Source organism: Anthonomus grandis, chromosome 8 (genome assembly GCF_022605725.1).
Source record: "Anthonomus grandis grandis chromosome 8, icAntGran1.3, whole genome shotgun sequence".
Lineage (NCBI taxonomy): Eukaryota > Metazoa > Arthropoda > Insecta > Coleoptera > Curculionidae > Anthonomus > Anthonomus grandis.
In genome coordinates, this window is record NC_065553.1 from 15,268,484 (window position 1) to 15,289,087 (window position 20,604).

A 20,604-nucleotide genomic window follows, 5' to 3' on the forward strand; every position below is an offset into this window, starting at 1 on the left:
TCCCGAACTGTTGTTTCGGAAAGCCTTAGGGTAATCGCTTGTCATCTAACTGAACAACAAGGACTTTGCTGAACACCCTCTTAATATTTGCTGGAGTTTGAACCCATAATTTAATTGTGTTACGGCATGAAACACAATCGTGACGTCCAATATTGAAATGCGCACAAAATAGACGTTGTGTACTAATCACCGAGTCGTGATTTTTAAAATACGCCTCGACAACAAATGCGCAATGTTCACTCGTCCACGGGTCCCTGACTGCTGAAATGGCATATACTACTGATTTCTTTCTCACTGTATCCGCTGTTCTACGTAATATAATTCATATTACGCATTATAAAAACGTAAGGTTCCATATGTTGCTACGAAAAATCTTCAAACAACACACAATTTGTTTTCCTTCCCAATTTGTATGGTAGCGGAGGCAAACCTAGCCCAGTCACAGTTAAAATGTCATTAAAAAGTATTTTAATTCATGTCTGACTTATTTCAAACAGAGCCTTACAAAGTAAATTTTTTTATTATACATAAAAACAAAACTAGGTAGTCTTATAGATGGGCATAATCTAAATGATCCAATTATATTTGAAATAGCACAGATAAGTGCTAAAGATGCCCCACAGTAGGTATCCCAAAAGACGTATTACGTACCATAGACGTATATAGGACGTTCATTTTCCACTGGACTCATATGTACGTACTCTTAGGACATTTTACTTCATATATTGGACATAATATGACGTATCTAGGATGACTCCTTTTCTTGTGTGGTAAAACGTATTCGAAGTTACGTTTAATTTAAATTTTAATTAAATAACTCATTTAGAAAAACTGAAAATATATTAAGTGTAAAAAGAAAAAATATGAAAATATTAAAAAAAAAATATGTATATGTCTAAAGAACAAACAAAAAATACACGCTTAAGAAAATACAAAAAAAAATCTTTGCAACCATGGTGAAATACAGTGTTGAATTTTCTTTGCGCTTCCAATCTTTGCTGTACTTCTGCACTACACCGAGTGAACAGTAAAGCTAAATTCAAATCTAATAAGAAAATGTTATTATAAGTCGAATACTTTTATAAATTCATAATTCACAGGAGTGTAATTTTTATTACAATGCACACAATACAAAACTATCGTCTAAGTTACATTTACTTGTCTTGAACACTGTCAACTTTGCTCCCTCATGTTGCCTGTTACTTATTTGATTTATTCAAATATTCAATTTATAATAAAATAGAATTGATTGAAGATACTGGGCAATATTGGGCGCTATAGATCATATTGCCTTCAATACCTTAACTAAATAAGAAAAATCGATGCAAAGTCTTGAGTAAGAGACATGTGACAATCTATTTAAAAATGTGTGTGAAGCTAGCGAAAAAAAATCTAATATTTTGCATGCATATAAAATGCAATAGTAAAAATTCTGAAAAATTAAATTCCACAAAAGTTGGTGTACTAAATTATATTATATCTATTAAAGAAAGATGAGAATCGATATTGCAATATGATTACTTATAATGAAGTTATTGTAGTTCAATATATTATGGATATTATAGAAAAGGAGTTTCTGAAAAAGAAGATTATTTCAAGCAAACGACCAAACGAAGAGCTTCGCTTTTAAACCAAAGAAATTCAAGAAATTTACATTGTACACCTTACATTCTTATTTAAATACAATGTCCACATTTACACACAATATACCATACAAGTGGTCTTTAAATCTTTAGGTAATTTTGGTTGTGTTAAGATTTTTAGAGGTGAAATAATAAAAGTGCAAATAACAGGTAGAATACAATTGAATTATTATTCTTAACTCGAAGTAAATAAAAAGTGCCTATTATCCCTTATACAATGTTTTTCTAAATAGCTTGGCTCTTTTATCCTTCTTTAATATATGGGCTGGCTTAAAGATAGAATAAAAGAGAAAGTATCTTTTTAAACTATAGAAAACCGACCTTTAAAAATTTCCTGAGAGTAATATAACCTCTAATTTAACCCATAAATCCGTTAATTACATGATGGCATATATATATAGTTTAACGCTTACCACCCGATTATATAATAAAGAATTTTTGTATTTCAACTATCAAAACTTATAATGTAGGCTTAGATCTTAGTATACGTAGATTAATCAAATTTTTTAATTCAAAATTCTTTTGAAACAAAAAAATACCGTGACTTTTTGACCAGAGTGTAAAAGCTTTAACCCGTAGACATATTTTAACTTATGCATGGCTCGAAAAGTCACCTCAGGTAACTTATGAGTTTATATAAAGTTATTTTCTGTGATAGTATTAATATTTAAGTATAATTAAATACATCCCATTTAATAATATGTAAGTAGAGGAACAAAATCATATTGGGCTTGTGATACAAAAATCGAAATATGACGTTAGTATGGGTATTTTTTTTTAAAAATGCTAGTACTATTAAAGAATAGGAAAATTAACAGATAAATGTATTCTTAAGGTGAGAATATTAAAGGATTACACAGTAGTTTTATCTTTTTAATTATTTGTGTATACTTATTATTCCGAAAGATTTTTCTTAGGGAAAAATAACCACTTTTTGCTTCATATTATACATCGGTAAATCATAAAATAAATCTTAAGAAATCAAAGTTACTATAAGGTTACGCCCATGAAGGAAGATATCATTCTTAATCCGCTAATCTGCATACTCTATACCAATTATTCATATTTATAAAATGTAATACATTGATCTGTTAATATCGTTAAACTAAAACAGGGACTCAAGAAAGCAAAATAATAATGGTGAGGTCTTTGAAAAAAAGATAAAATCAAAAAGTACTTTTTTTTCTATATATATCTGTTCTCGTGCATATTGTTTCGGTAACATGTCGTGACAAATATTTAATAGATGATGTATCGTTTTAGTTTTTGGGAGTTTTATTTGTGAATTGTAGCGGATAAGTGAAAATAAATGTATCATTGGTTGAATAGATCTGGCACACAAGATTCACCGAAAGTTTGCGTGTGTGATGTTTGTACTGCTTGTAAAAACCAGGACATCTTAAAACTAATTCTTAGTTTACTCACTTAGATTTCGCTTTTGTTCTTTGCACGGCTCCTGCATTTCAAGTAACATTAAAAAGGAAGCTTACCGTACAGTTGCTCAATTTTTTGTGGACTGCTCAAAAATATTTCTATATTTTACATGAAAAAAGTAATACTATAAATATGATAAAACTGCGAAAATAAAAGTATACCTGGAGGAGCTGTTGCAAATTAAAATATAATAATTCTTATCTTACCCAATTGACAAAGTAATAATATTCAAATCAAAATCACACGCAAATAAATAATCAATATGCATGTTAAGTATACTTAGTTTTAAGCGTTATTTTTATTTATTGTAAATAATTGAGATAATTATGATGTTTGTACATAATAATATATAACTCCAATATTTTCCATTGCGCTAAGGCAATGCCATATGATAAAAATTTTCAATAGAATAAAAGTGAAAATAAAAAATCGACGTTTTATTTGTTATTATTTCACTTTTTATATTATTTTTTATTTTAAATCAATTGAATTTTTTTGGTAAGTCAATTATAGAATTTTTTGCTGTTGTGTTTTTATGTTTTATTTAATTAGTTTATCGCACAATATTGATGTATTTGAATTGTGCACTGTTTATTATTATTTTGCCATTTATCATACCTCAAATATTACAGGAAATTTTTGCTTTTTTTGTGCCTTGTATTAATGTTGTGTGTGTTTTGTTTAGAGTTTACATATATTTAAAATTAAGGATACGATGCAAGGTTTGTTGGCAAGTTTTGACCTATTAAAGCAAAGTTTAATGAACGGGTGGAGCTGAATTTTCTTTTTAATATAAAGAGTACTGTCCATCTTCAAATTTACATATCCTTAATATTATGCAATAATTCAGGCATAAAAAGTATCTTAAATGTAGAGGCTAAAATATTGGTATTAGTGCTGCCCTCGTATATTCTTGTATATTAATATAGTGGTTGCCAGTATATTGCTAATGCTTTTACAGATTTCTTTTGCTTTTTTGCTTTTACAGAATTTTTGATATTATATGAAACAATGTAAGTCCATAATTAAATCAAGAAAAATTTTCTTTAAAAAAATACAAGAGACATTTTACCAGCTTTAATTTATTGTTCTAAGGATGTACTGAGGCTCTCTTTGAGTCTCTTTTTTTAACTTTTAACAAAGTATAATAATAATAGTAATGACAAACATAAGGAAGGAAAAAAGGAAATCAGAACAGAAACAGAAAATCCCTATAGTTCAAGAGCCCGTACGGGCTTATTCAAATACTAATACTATATTGAATCTAAAACTAAAAACGAAATAATAATATACAATGAAATATAAACAAGCCCTAAAATTAGAACGTAAATTAGAATTTATAAAATAAGAGTATTACAAAACAAATATAAATTAATTACAATTACAAAGAAAATGGCAAGGAGACCATATTAAATTAGACAAAAATTTTAGATAGGTATAATAAATTTAAGTAAATAAATTAAAATTCGTTTTTACCGCAAAGTAAACTAAGTGCTAGTTGTAGTCAATTTTAATAAGTTAGAAATTTCCTCCCTACATTTACTAAAAGCCACAGCTTAACTTATTTTTTAGATCTATCAATGAATTTGCTTTTTTTATATCATCAGTGTATTTATTGATAAAATATGTAGTTAGTACTATAGTACTTCTGGCAATACAAGCTAGGTTGACAATTATAGGCATAATAATTATATTGTTCTTCATTTGGCCGTATCTCTTCTTCTTTCCTTGCCGTCTTCAATGAAGGTTAGCGATCACATTGGCAAATGCGTGTCTATTTTGTGTCGTTCTACTGGCTTGAAGTTTAGGCAGATACAGTTTCTGATGTTTCGCATCCAGAACAGTGGCTTTCTTCCCAAACTCCTTTTTGCTCCCAACTTTCCTTCAATTATTTAGTATGTGTCTTTATTTCGTTATCGGGGTTTGCGTCTCTTTCATTCAAAGAACCCAAATATTTAAAACGATTTACCATATCTCGGACCAACGTCTGTCTCGGCCATTAGTACCGTATTACCAGCATACCTTGTGGTGTTGATGGTTTCCCCCAATATTTACTTTGATTCCATCTGAAATATTCTTTAGTGCGAATTTAAACTTTTCCGAAAAAACTTTAAAAAGGACCGGTGACAATATGCATTCTTGTCGAACTCCTTTACAAATGTTTATTTTCGCAGATGTAGTATTCCTTATTAATTGGATATCCCTTTCATCGATTCCCATTTTGACAAGAGGGTTTAGGAGACCGTATGTGGAGCCATGTCGAAGTCAATAAAACATATACATAGGCTCTTTTGCTGGTCCATGCATTTCTGAGCCTTCTGAGAATTTGTAGGCTAAACAGTACTTCACGAGGCTTTTTCGTGATGATTCGGCTTTTTGGAAATGGGAATGAATATAGACTCTAGCCATTGTGTTAGAATTTCATCAGAGGTATATATTTAGTTTAGTAGCTTTAGGAAGACATCCACGTTTTCTTCATCAATTAACTTAATAACTTCTGGAGAAATATTGTCTGGACATGGGCTCTTATTATTCTTCAGTTAATTAATAGCACGTTCAACTTTACATTTAATTATGGTACATTCGTTAATATTGCTAGTAGATTGCACTTCTCGTAAATCTGCAAATAAATCTCGGATGTAATTTTCCCATATGACTATTTCCTTGGAGATCTCTTTTGCTTGTTGGTGGTTATTATCAAATAGTCTATATGGAGTTTTTTATTTTTTTAAAGATATTTTTACATTGCTTACTAGCATTCATTCAATGGATCAAAAAGAATCAAATTTAACACATCTAATTTCACGTGATAAACGATTATGCAATTTGCGATTCTTATTTATAGGAAAAATAATTGTTTTTCAAGCTTATTTTAGTAGTGACCTACATTTTTTAAAAGTTTATTGTTTATCTATGTATGATCTATAGCAGCATGACAATTTGTTTTAAAAATCATTGACATTTATATCAGCAGGAATTTGCATCTACAATATTTATCTATTACAAATTAAATGAATAAGTATAGACACTGCTCTGAGAAATAGTATTAAACTTATTGTTCTTAAAGTATATCTATTCAAGAAAAAACTGACTGATCAGATTATTCATAGCCTAAGAAATGTTAAAGAATATAATATTGCAATTAAAAAATTTACTTTTTTTGTTCCTTAATGAAGGAAAAGTGTAGATACGTTCGTTTGTTATTATAAGTCTAATTTAACTGTAAACTGTGTTTTCTTTATTTTTAATGTAATAAGAAATCTTTTAAAGTAATTACAAGTATTTATATTTTAAAGGCGTAAAAAAATTAAATCAATAAATATTAGAAAGTCGAGAAATGCTGAAGAAATACATTTTAATGAGATGTGAGATACATGGACATTTTTGTTGAAATCTATAGTCCGTAAAAATATCTATTTATATGATCAAATCAAAGGGCCTTAAAAATTAACTCTCTTTGATGTCAGTTGAATGTTGGAAAACTATTTTTGTGTTATATTATTAAATAAATCTAAACATAATAACCACTTCCTATGATAGTGTTCAAATTTATTAAATTTGATTTTATTATAAAAGTTATAAAGTAATAGCAAAGGGCTAAGGAAGCACAACTAATCAGTTTATACCAAAATATTTGTAAGTAAGTTCTTTTTAGATTTTACTGTGACCTAAAAAAGCTTAAAATTTTTGTCATTTTTATTTAATTTTAGTTTAACTAGATATATCTGAAGGGAGTACAAAAAGCAAATGAAGTTTGATTAAAATCAAGGATTGGTGTCCTAGTATCTCCACCAAATTTCTTAAAATATAAAAATCTTATTATTGTCACAAATACATTATTTAAAAACGTTGCATTATATCCTTAATTATAATACTTTAAAACAAAACTGCATAATTCAAAAATAATTTTATGTTTACTTTAGTGAGTTTCCCTGGGAAATCCGAAGAGAAGGAGAACTTAATGATACCAGCCCCATAAAATCACCCAGAAAACCACCTCATTATATCCATAAGGCCAACACTATTGGTATACCTTCAGAAAGTGAGCTTAGTCCAAGGTGGGTATAAGTGATTTGTAGGGTGGTTTATAAATATTATTTTAATGATACAATATATTTTGGTTGGAAAAAAACGCTCAAAAAAGTTTAGATACATATGATTTTAACTTAATATATTACCCAAAATTTGTTTTTAAACATACTGAATTTCCAAATTATTAATTTAAAAAAATCATATATATTTTTATGACAAGCATTTTCTTTTGACATAAGCTTCGAGACCATCATTTTATTTCAGAATCTAGTGAAAATCAGATATTCTATCCAACCCAAATGTCCTTTCTCATTCAATAATTAATAGGGAATAAATTTACGAAAAACAATGAGTGTAAAGCTTATTCTACGGTTGGGATAAGTTCTTCAATTATCTGTAAGAAAAATGGAAAAACTTCAGGTGTCTGAAAGAAATATAGTTAAATGCCTATATTTTTAAAAATTGGTCTAGGCTTTTAGTACTTTAAACTATTTCTGATTTCTTTCAGATAACTGAATTAGTTATTGATATAGATCAGTATATTGAATTCTGAACAGTTTCCCGATTAAGTCTGAGGCATGTAAGCTCGTTTCTTATTTTTTCCAGGCAACTATAGCAATTTTTGTCTTCTTCCAGTTGAATGCATTAACATTTTAAAGCCACGGCTGATTTCTTCCAAATAGTTCTTAAGCGAGTTCTTATTTGATCTTAGAAATATGATTTCATTTATTATTTCTTCTAGGCAGTTAAAGGCATTTGCACACGTCTAAAGTTGTTTATATTTTTTTCTTTATAAGCTTTTTGTTAAATGCGGAACCTTATTCTGACAAAGTTTTAGACACATGATTTTATTTTGTTACTGCCTGTACAGTAATTTCTTTTTTCTTTCAAGTCGTTAAAGACACTTTTAGATTATTTCAGATTTGTGTAACAATTTTTAATAAGCATTGCATCGCACCTGGAGGAGTTTTTTTACGTCTTTTACAATATATGTTTATTCCGATAGAATGTTTAATCAAGAAAGGATATTCCTGATTAAACATCCAAAAACTATTAATCAATATTGAAAAAAATTGTGGTGCTTTTTTAGTGATTCTTCGGACCATAAACACGGGAATCATAAGAGCAGAGGAATTTGGGGTTTGGGAAGAAATAAACACAAAAGCGACACGAGCGTTACGGGATCGGGTAAAGATGGCGAGAAGAATGATTTGCACAGGAGGTGGGTCGAGGGTGGACAAAATTCGGTAGGTTACGGTTTTTTTTTATTATTTAAACTAATAATAATAATTTAAAAACACACTTAGTTAATTTATTAATGGTTTTGATTTATGTCCATGATATAAATTAAAAAATCTCAGCAAAAGTTCTCTTTTTTTATCAACGGACTTTTTCTATATTCGAACAATTTTGGGGTCATCTAGGTAAGCAGGATTTAATAGTAAGAAGACATTTTTCAGGTTTTCCAATCATAAAAAGAGATTAGTTAGCCCTATGTATATTTTAAAATTGCATTTTACTATAATTGTAGAATACAAGCCTGAGATTTTTTATTTTATATCTACAGTGCATTCACGATGAAAGGAACAAATTCATTTACAATTCAGGTTTATTTTTCTTCTTTAATTTTTTGAACACATCGATTAGTAGTCATTTGTGCATTTTCTTTAAATTAAAAATTTCTGTACAGGGTGCCTCAAGTAGAAACTTTGACGTCAAGATTAATTTTTTAAAAATAGAATACCCTGAATATTATGTTTTTTAATTCTGTGATATGTTGAATGAATACTTTCTGTATAGCAAATCATATGCCTAAAGTCAATGATTTGTCAAATATGACTTAAAAAACTAACGAAACACTTGAAATTTGATTCAATGTGTCCTTTGCAATGAAAATTTTGGGTACAGAGTGTCTCAAATAGAAACTATGATACCAACATTAATTTTTTATGTAATTTCTAGACCTTATTATTTTAGAACATTTTCCAATTTAAGAATCTACTTAATAACGGTTGGTTATGCATTTTTGAGTATAATTGTCATATTACTATATAGTATAATTGTCATCTTGTAGTTGTCATTTCACGCACCATATACCGATTGAGTGGCGACCAGGGACACCGGATATAACCCCATTTGATTTTTTCTTCTATTTGAAGTCCAAAGTTTATTGAATAGACCAAATAATGTTGATGATCTAAAGCAAAGAATTCGACAAGAAAATAGGCTAATCGATCCGAAATTGTCATTGAAAATGTGTAATTCGAAGTTATTTACAGACTTCAGAAATGCATTGAAGTAAATTGAAAACAGATTAAAAATCGGTTGCAATAAAACTAGAATAAATTTTTAAATTTCATATTATTTCGTTAATCTTTGTATGTTAGATTTGACAAACCATCGACTTTAAGCATGGTTTGCTATACCAAAACGTTATCATATACAGGGTGTTCTATTTAAAAAAATGAATGTTTGACGCCATAATTTCTATTTGAGTCATGCTGTATAAAATTTTTTCATTTCAAAGAAATGCAAAAGTCGCAGTACTTATCGATATGGCCCAATAAGAGAATAAGAAAAAAATACCTGAATTTTAAATTCATTTGTCCCTTTCATCGTGAATACACTATCTAATGAACTTAACCCATAATGCAATTATATGTTATGTAGCATGTCACCACACTATAACTAACAAGAATTTCTTTTTTCCTAGGTAACCTAATATGCGCTTGAAATCCTCTTATCTTCCAGTTAAACAGACCAGTAAAAACTAACACTAAAAGCTGTGATAACATAAATAATTGTGAAATATTATTTTTAAATTACGTGTATTTAACTATGAACAAAAAGTATTATTAAATGAACGGTCGTGTGTGTGTATATAAAGGAGCTAGTTTTGTTTAGAGACTCTAAAAATGTGTAAAATAAGTAAGTTTTTTAGTTAGATGGTTTGAAAGCGTTGTTATTTATTAGATTATTAAAATAAATTCATTTATTTTACGTTTGTGTTTTGTTTGAAGGATTTTCAGAATAGTTACTTTTTTTCCCGAAAATGCTTTTGCAGAGATGTTTTTGGGGTTATTTGACTAATAATGGTGAGCATGGATTTTATTTTTGTTGATTTGTTTAAATAAGACGTACTTTATTACAAACGGTATTTTTTTAATTATAGAACTTCTTTTAAAATGGAATAATTATTATTTAAAATTGTGAAGAAAAACGTGTTGCGTTGAAATAAAATTTAGTTTCATAAGGTTTAATTACTTCTGGTATTAATTAAGACTAAAATATATCACAATAAAAAACCAGAGTATGAAACTTGAAGTTAATTGAGTAAATATATGCTCAATAACAAATAGTAATATTATTATCATATTGCAAATAATATGAAGCAAATGGTAAATTTGTATGTTATGAAATAAATGTGATTTATCGTGATCTTACAATAAACTGTTTACTCTTATTTTATAAGATCCTACTTTCTTAAGAAAAAAAAAATGCCTTTCCTCCATTTTTCTTGCTATAGAGTAATTTACTCTTTGCTTTCATTAGAAAAATACTTACTATTTTTGAAATCTGATAAATCTTATCTACAATATCGTTAAAAGATTTTTAATATTTTTTATAAGGAAATAATAATTTTACCAAAAAAAGTATCGTAGTGTTTTAAAATACGTCTTTTGTTATAGGGTGTTGGTATGAAATGCATGTATCATTATTTATAAATTAATATTACGAACTAACTCCATTTTAAAAACCAAAAAATGGATTTTTAGTTTAAAATTATGCTTTAAATACGTTAATATACCACTATAGCATGAATTATTTATTAATTTATTTAGATATATTTGGTTATAACAAGTCTGTGTATGGCACAACAATCCGTCCTTTGGTCTTTTATAAATTATTAGCTATAGTTTCTTAATAAGTATATTAGTCAATTTATTATATATATATATACAGGGTTTGCACCAAATGTGTTACTGAATTTTAAGAGGTGATTAAACGCCATAGAATAAATTATTTGTTATTCAAATATTCATACCCTATATGTGTTTAAAATATCACCTAAATATTAAAATTTAAAAAGTGATATACAGTGGTGGCCAAAAAAATAAGAGTGCCTGGTTTTATTTGAATATTCCTAATAATATATTGTGCTACGTAGAGAAAAAAACACTAACAATTTTATATTTGTACAACATTTCACAATTGTACAAAGTACACAATTTCATATTTGTATAAATAAATAATTTATTTCTTACACGTTTTATGGTGGACAAAAAAATAAGAGTATTTTTCAAAAATGGCCATAAAAAATTAATAAAAATAATTACAATGTACCGCAAAACAAACGACAGCATTAGATAAGTGAGTCAGTACTTGGTAGAATCACCTTTATTCTTGAGAACGGCTGCGCATCTTCGTAGCATCGAATCGATCAACTTTTGGCATGTTTCAACTGGGATGGAATACCAAGCTTCCTGAACTTCCTTTTATAAATCTTGCTTATTCGTTTTTTTTTTTACAAGCTACTCAGTTTTTTAGCTCCTTCCACAGGTTTTTAATAGGATTAAGGTCAGGCAATTGTGATGGCCATTCCAGAACTGAAACCCTATTTTGTGTAAACCATTGTTTAACAATCCGTGCCGTATGTTTAGGGTCGTTATCTTGTTGATACAACCACCTTATAGGCATGTTTTTTTCGGCATAAGGTAGCCACGACTCTATCCAAGATATCCAAATAAATTTCTTTTATTATGGTCTCTTTAATCCAAAATATGCGACCTACTCCATTGTAGGAAAAACAGCTCCACAGTTTGATATTTCCACCTCCGTGTTTAACTGTGTCTATTGTGTTTCTAGGATTAATTCTTCATTCTTCCTCCTTCTAACGAATCATCTTCCATCTGATCTGAATAAGTTGATCTTCATCTCATCACTAAAAAGAATGTTGCACCAATTTCTTTGAAAATTTTCATTTAAATTATTCTTAATAAATGCCAGTCTTTGTTTTATAATCTTTTTGCTTAGAAATGGGACTTTTCTGGCCACTTGACCATATAATTTTTGGTCTTGCAAACGTCTTCTTATCGTCCTAGTGCTAATACTTAGGCTTAAGTTGTGTTTTATAGGGGTAGATGTGGAAAAAGGTTATTTACTGACTTCGCGTACAATAGGCTTATCAGTCTTCCGTGTGGTTTTTCTTGGACGGCCTCGATTTTCAGAAACATTTTCCGTTTTATTTTGTGTTTTTAAAACTATAATAAATGCATAGGATTTATTTTGACTCTTTAATTGCAAAATTAGACGCCTTTCTTCGGGGTTACAATACTTTGGGCGACCCATATTTACCAACGCGATGCAACGATCTTGTTGCTTGAAACTGACTTGTATTTATGGAAAATATCACAAACAAATCTTTTATCTGAATAAACAGGAACCAAATACAATAAAGAAATACTCTTATTTTTTTGTCTACAAGATTTTTAAAAAATAATGAAAAAAAATTGCTTTTAAAAGATAAGGCATTCTTGGTTTATTTATAAATTTTACCAAGTAAGCAGATTAAATGCTGGAAGAAAATACGTAGTATTTTATTTGCAAATTCCAACATATAGGGAGGCTAATTCAGTTTATTAAATTAGTTCTAATTTTGATTTTTAAGGACATTAATTTTTATTTTATACAATATGAAAGCAAATTGTTCCACACTAGAGACCAACGATATGTTATATGCTTTAATTATATATTTTTTATACTTAGTAAGATCATCTCTTGTATTAACTTTTACTGGCATTCTGGCAATTTTCTATTGTTGTTCTACGATACTTGTTAGTAGCTTTTGAAACAACTCGTCACTATTTTTGAACGAAGAAATATTTGCAAAAAAAACTTCTAACCATTATGGCCAATATTGTATCTCTTTTAAGATTTTTAAGTTATTAACAACTAAGAATGTGATTTAAATATATGTAATTTCGTTTTAAAAATTTTAATGAATGATACATTGGGGCCAAAAGTCTGAAACTTCTACTCTACCTGCACCGCTATATCGTTTTTGAAAATAATATATCAGAAATTACCATTATAAATCTCAAAACACTCTATAAAATTATATTTTTTATCTCTATTGGGATATAACGATCACAATTTCCCACTTTAACGTCAAAATGCCTAGATAGATTAATGTCTCTTTCCATCTAGAAAGAGTTTCTCTAAACTATCTAGACATAAATTAATGCCTAAATTGAATCAATAAACACTGCTTTTTTGCATATATTTTCATTTAAAATAACAGCTAAAAAATCAGAATAATGTCATTGGACATGCAGGACTAACCCATGATATTTCAGAAAATCATTTGCTATCTTCATGTTTTCTAATCTCCATGTTTTTCGTGCTTTTCCCACCTTTCTGCATAGTGCTGAATCACCCCTTTAAGTTTAGTAACGCATTACCAGAACATTTATTTAACATCATAATTTCAAACATCCAAACGTACATCATAACACATCCGTCTCTTACAGCAGGATAATTGCCATATCCTGGCACCAGGAGCGCAAGCTCGAGTCGCATGTGAGTATCCAGGAGTAAACGTAGGAGAGGTTGTTACTGTGATAAAATACGATGCTAATCAAGGATATTTGGTAACTGTAAATGTCATTGAACAAGAAATTTGGCTACCTTCTTATGTGATAACGAACCATGGAAGAAAACATTGGAATTTTGGGTAAGCATTTAAAGAAAGCAGTAAAGATTTTGTACACATGTAAATGTCCTTCAATGTTTGAATGTTTGTTTAAGCCCTTTGAGAGAAATTTTTATTTATTCATATACAATATCTAAAAACCAAAAAATGTTATATGAAAAATGATCCACCAAGTGTTGACACTTGTATGTCCATAATATGTAATCAAAATTTATTTATATATAACCTTACCAGCGAAACTAAATAACCTTATAACATAAATACATAATAATTGCTTTATATTATTCCATAGTAGTACCTATCACTATAATTCTATATATAAAAAAATATACATCACTACATTTAATATTACCTAGCTAGATAGTACGATTCTTTATATAAAAGTAAATAATTCAGATAAGTCACCTATTATATATGTTTTGCATTGCTTTTTTTATAAGTAGGCACATTTCTTATCTGATCAAGTATTAAATAAAAAATCTTGGTTCCTAAAAAATGTGTTGCTTTTTGGTTCATATTTGTTTTATTGATTATTAATTAAATTCGTTATTGTCTGCAAGTGTTAAGTAAATTCAAACTTATTTATATTTCTACATACAATGTTACAAAATGTAGAAATATATAGTGCTTTTATGCTATAAATTTTGCAATCATTTAAAAGTGCTGTAAAGTTTGGGCTTAAACAAAATAATCTTTACTATATAGTTTTTTTTTTTAAGTTTCAATATATCATATTTTATTAGAGGTTTAACTAAAGTTTTTAAAATAGTATAAGAATTTTCTTATTCAGAATTTCTCTTAACAGATAAAATTTATGTATGAAAAATTTTAATTTATTATATAGGTGCAGAATATGATAAGCCCACTAAAGTCTAAAATTTATCATAATTGCTAAATATCTTACATGAGTAGCTCCTCTTATAAATTCCGTCAAGTTCAGGAATGTTCATTCCCGAAAATATGGAAGATTTACAGTTGACATGGAAAAAGCTACATAATTTGTCATGCTCATATTAAGCATTCGTTTATCTATCTAAAAAAATAGTATATTATCAAGTTTCATACCATGCATCAGCAGAATATATTAGTAGCCTTATGGTTTTTCTAACGGTCCTAACTGTTTTGTAATTCGAGTATATTAGAGGTGTATTATTAGCGTATGCTAAAGCTTTTCCATCGGACAATAAGTGACAGACAGGATTTATATAAGTGTTAAAGAAAAATGGCTCTAATAGAGCTTTAAGGGGTATCAATTTCTACTAATCTTGGTTCACTTATTAAGTTTCTAATAGCATATTGGGTTCTTTCACTGAGATAGCTCTGCACGATCTTCAACACCATAATTCTAAAGAATTTCTAAAAGCTTGGAATTTCAGACTTCTTTGCCGAGTTCAAAAATACTGCTATGACCTTCTACTTTTATCTAATTTATTTGTAATTTTACTAATAAATTAGATACTTCATAATTTGCATCCGATGTGCTGCAGTTTTCAGTAAATCAAAATTGATATTTAGGTTATATTGATTGATTCATTTTGAAAAAATAGAAAGTGTATATATTAGGCATTTTTCAAATATTTTAACTAAATTATTAATTACACTTATTGGACAATAGTTACTAACTTCTAAAAGAACTGTCTATAATTTTATATAAACGGGCTATTAAAGAGAGAATCTTTAAAATGTTTAATTACATATCCTATTTCAAATATTTTATTTATTACATGTGTAGTTACTTACAGCCTTAAGCATCCTTGATGTAATTCTGTCTAAACCTGGTATTATTTTAATATTTTCTCATGATTTACCAGTACCAAAAACATTGCGGAGTCACAATATGGTGTTCCTGATACGTTTCTTTTTGGTAAAATGAGTTCTTCAGCCATTTTTACATCCACACCAGAAAAATATGCATTGCGGTAATTCGCATTATCTGTTACAGTATTTAAAAATCTATATTGGGGATTTTAAGAATAAATGTTTATCAAGTTACCAGAGTCCATATTAATTTTTTCTCTATAATAGTTATTGTTTACTATTTTAATTATTCGTATAGTTTCTATAGTTTTGATACTTTCTTTTCACTAGATAGAATACTTTTCTTTTTCAATATTAATGCGCTGAGCCATGTATTATTCATGGGTTCATTTTTTCTGCATTTTAATTATATCATAATTAATATCAAATACCTCAATAATACTTTGTTTTATAGATTATTTACTAGATATTTAGTCGCCGAATTTAGATCTGGGGGTAGTCGACAGTTTTTTCCAGTCTATATCCTTAGCCCCATTTCAGAGTATCATCAATCATTAAGTTTTTTGGGCTATTCTCCTTAGTACCTTAAAAAAAATGTACCTCCCGTAATTTTTTTTTTAATTAATAATAACAATGGCTTTTAAAAATATTGGGCATAATTGGTAAATAATGTGTTAAATCATAATTTATAATATAATTTTAATTACCGATTTGACTCATTTAACTTTCTGTCTAATTATTATGTGATCAAAACATGATCTGGGGTCAATGAGAGTAACTTCTTTAAATATGGGTAAAAATTCATGACATATTTAATATAAATTTTATATGCAGATTCAAAAAGTCTCCACGATCTCCCACCAATGGCAACCTAAATGGATCGATACTGGAAGACAAAATTCCAGAATTCCGTGAGCGCTTACAAGATGCAACAGTACAGAGTGGTTCCAAAGTAATCCTAAAATGTAGAGTAAAACAGTGTAATGGACCTAAAGTTAAACCAAGCTGGAAAAAACTGGAGCCGAGCTTGTGTATTTTGCGCAGTGGCCGTTTCATGCAGGACAGTAATGACGAGGGAGTGGGTATTTTGACTTTCGAAAATGCCAAGCCGAGTGATTCTGGAACGTACTCTTTTACCATTACCAACGATTATGGATCTGCGAGTTGTTCTTGTGTCCTTACAGTTTTAAATAACTCAATCCCTATAGGTACGTTTATTATGTTTTTTTTCTGTATTATTATACTTATCAATATATATTTTTTAGCCGAGCCTAAAATTCAAGTTCCTAACTCAAACAGCGTGGTACTTGAATGGGATAATCCACAAAATTACCAATATTTTATCGAATATTGCAAACTCGGGTCCGGAGAGTGGACGGCCGCCAATGGTACAACCCCTGTCACAGGAAACTGTTTTACTGTAGAAAATTTAGTTGCTGGAGAAACTTACAGGTTAGATTAGAATTTTTATATTATCCTGATTTTACTAAACAAGATCCATTTTAGTTTTCGTCTCGTAGCATGCCATAATATGTCTGTGAGCTTGCCAACAGTAGCTGTAACCCTTCCTGTAGCTGATGCGTTATTATGGAAACAAGATCAATTTAGAAAAAGGTACATCGAGCTGGAGGAGCTTGGAAGAGGGCGATATTCGGTAGTTCGATTAGCAAGAGATCGAGGTAGGTTCTTTATAGAATTAATTAATTAATTGTTGAATAGAAGTCCATATTTTGTAGGAGAACGTGTATATAAAGATTACAAAATGGGAAAGTCTTTAACTCCAAAAAAAATGCATGTAGGTCATTTAGTTAAATGTATTATGCATTTCGGCTGTGTAAACGACCATCATCAGAACATCATACAGAACATCACAAAAAACATATACGTTCAATAAATAAAACTCGCAAAAAAAAACTTCACGTTATCGGGAATAAAAACAACATAACCGAAATGCATAATGCATTTAACTAAATGACCTACATGCATTTTTCTTGGAGATAAAGACTTCCCCATTTTGCAACCTTTAATTAATTAATTAATACATGCATGGCCAACTCAAGTCTTGTGTGCCCAAATCAATGTGTTAACTAACCATTAACCAAGTTAAGAAGAAAGCGATAGTGTTTCCCCCTCTCCTACCGTAGAGTTCGACCCAAATTGAACTTAGTAAAAGCCGAGATATGCGATGCAATTTATTTCACCTCTCAGCGGGAACCGCAAGTGGGAAATCGGAGAAGCATTGTTGTTCTGTTTGAAATTAGCCAGGCGCGTATTTAAAAATTAGCTTCACCAAAACAGTATATTTTAAGTCCCTATACGTATTTTGCTTCAAAAGAAAATCAAAGCAGTTCAATACACAAGTACAACTTAGACAGCACCTGTCTAAGCTGCCAAGTCACTGTTCTCAAGAAATTGAATACAAAACAACTGATAAGTTTGACAAAAAAAGGATAATTCTTTCAATACGTTAAGAAGGCATCTGAAGATCACTTAATTTTCATAATGTAGGGATACTATACTATCTTTATATTAAGCACTTTATATTAAAATGGTAAAATGCATATTCAACCAAATATGAACCATATTTTGTTTTTTGTTCAGGTACTGATGGTGAAGTAGCATTAAAACAAATATCGAGACGAAAACAAGCCTATACCATCACCGAAGCTGAATATTCTTTATTGGCTCCTATGGCTCATCCAAACATTATAAGATCTTTGGCTTTGTTTGATAATGCACCGGTGCCAGGAACTGATACGATCGTACTAGAGCTGTATGTATTAATTCAATAATTTTTTATGACAAGTAAAGATTTTTTTAATGGTTTTAGTGTTAGAGGGCCCTTATTGTTCACGCACTTAGGAGAGCATGATTATTTGGAAGGAGATGTGAGGATTTTTGCTAGTCAGCTAATTTTTGCCTTAGCTTGGCTGCACGGAAAGCAAATGAATATTGTTCATTTAGATATAAAGGTGAGATTCTTATTAAAATACAGGGTGTGTATTATTTGAGTTGAGTTTAATAAGAAGAGGTAATATTAATACGTTTTTACGTTTTACGAGGTTTAGTAGATACCTCTTAATTTTTCAGATACAGAGTGCTAAAGTTTTAAGAAAAACCACGTTGTTTTTTAGATATTTTTATGAAATTTAGTACTCATCCTTTAATTAATAAAGAGCTAATTTTAACGCTTTAAGTTTTCTTCCCAAGGAATCACACTGTCTATTGTCTTAATTAATAAACACACTGTATGATTTATTCTTTACACAAAATTTTAAATATTTTATAAAATACAAAATTCCAGCCAGAGAATGTTATGGTGGATACGACGTTTAATCCTCCACGATTAAAACTGGTGGACTTTGGTGATTCGGTGAATACATCCAAAAACGAGATTTTGCCTCCCGCTTGTTTAGAATTTGCATCTCCCGAACTAGTATTGGGTCAACGAGTTGGAAAACATACAGATTGTTGGGCAGCCGGTAAATTATTTTTTTATTTAACTCGCACACTTTTTTTACGTAAAATTAAATTTGCAGGTGTGTTTATCTATGTCCTCCTGAGCGGGGTTTCGCCGTTCTTAGATGACTCCGCCGAAGAGACCACTGCCAATATTCTAAAGTGTGACTTTTGCTTTCCCGAAGAATATTTTTGCAGCATTTCCGATAACGCACAGGATTTTATTAAGAAACTATTGGTACTGAAGCAGCAAAGTCGTATGACGATGAATGAAGCGCTGGCTTTTCCTTGGCTTAAAGAGGTAAACCCTTAAAAATTACTGTATTTTATTAAAGAACATTCAGAACTTACTGCCAATATTTAACATGTAAAGAGAAATAAAATAAAGCATGCATATTATGAGTTTAATCAATTGGTATAGATTTCTAAGTATAAGTATTGCTATATAGGGACTGGATCTTGTTCTTTTATATTTTTAAATTTGTTGTTCTGCGCTTCTATCTCGTATTATATGTATTGCCTCGTACATTGAGTACATACCTCTTCAGTTCTTTTAATCTGTTGGTCCATCTTATTGGAGACCGTCCTCTAGGTCTTTTTTTTCCATTGACCACGAGGTTTTCCATCTCACCTGTTCTTCTAGCTATGTAGCCAAAGTAAGGCGTTTCTTCTCTGTTGTACCCATGAGACTTTTAGAATTCTTCCGTACACTCATAATTCTTTTCTCTATTTCCTTCATCTTTAGTTATCAACGATCCCAGGTATACAAATTTGTCTACTACATCATATGTCGATAAGTTTTTGAAATTAGATGTGTCATTGCATCGGTTGTTGGTCATTACTTTGGTTTTTGTTTTGTTGATTTTTAAACCGTATTCTGTTTTATAGTTCTTTCTCAGTTGTTCTTCGTATGCTGCAATAACCAAGTTGTCGTCTGCATATGTCAGGTTAGAACATTTTTTTCTTCCAAATCTACCTTCCCAATCAAGGACTTTTCTTATGACGTATTCGCTCTATATGTTGTAAAGATGGAGGGGAGAGTGTGCATCTCTGTCTGATAGCGACGTGTATATTAGAAGCTCTTTATCCTGTTCTGATCTTGGTGTTATTGAGTTGGTAGAGTCTCTTAATTAAAAATATCAATTGCTTGGGAACACTTAGTTCGTCCATCACCCTCCATAAAAATGACCAGTTCACAGAATCGAATGCTTTCATATAGTCGACGAAGTACAAATATCATTTTAAATTGTGTTCCCTCCCTTTTTCAATGATCCCATTGAGTAGCTGCTCTCGTGTACCTTTACCTGGTATGAACCCTTTCTGTTCATCCGATATTTGTTAAAATGAAAAATGTTTTCAAACATCCATTAATGATGTGAGGTAATGCTTTGTTTGCGTGTGGACTGGGTGTTACTCTTCAGTAGTTATTAGATTCCGTTGGTAATCCTTTTTTATGGATAAATATACATTCGCACCATTCCATTGGCCTGTATCCCATATTTTATAGCATAACGCGTGCATTACATCTGTTCTTTTACGTGTATTTAATTAACTTATCTGTTTATT

General features: G+C 29.6%; 1 protein-coding gene across 7 annotated transcripts in view; it reads left to right on the forward strand.

Moving 5' to 3' along the window:
* Positions 1-20,604, forward strand: part of LOC126739256 (triple functional domain protein) — a 288,570-nt gene that overhangs the window by 267,266 nt on the left and 700 nt on the right. For 5 of the 7 annotated variants that reach the window (XM_050444845.1, XM_050444840.1, XM_050444843.1 and 2 more), the window contains 9 exons: positions 7,001-7,135; positions 8,200-8,356; positions 13,640-13,842; positions 16,414-17,031; positions 17,086-17,258; positions 18,181-18,352; positions 18,410-18,551; positions 18,884-19,061; positions 19,119-19,339. In XM_050444845.1, the coding sequence (XP_050300802.1) occupies positions 7,001-7,135; positions 8,200-8,356; positions 13,640-13,842; positions 16,414-17,031; positions 17,086-17,258; positions 18,181-18,352; positions 18,410-18,551; positions 18,884-19,061; positions 19,119-19,339 (1,999 nt within the window). Of the gene's footprint in view, positions 1-7,000; positions 7,136-8,199; positions 8,357-9,822; positions 10,110-13,639; positions 13,843-16,413; positions 17,032-17,085; positions 17,259-18,180; positions 18,353-18,409; positions 18,552-18,883; positions 19,062-19,118; positions 19,340-20,604 lie in introns of those variants that run through there. The other 2 variants (XM_050444841.1, XM_050444847.1) reach the window with 2 other exon arrangements.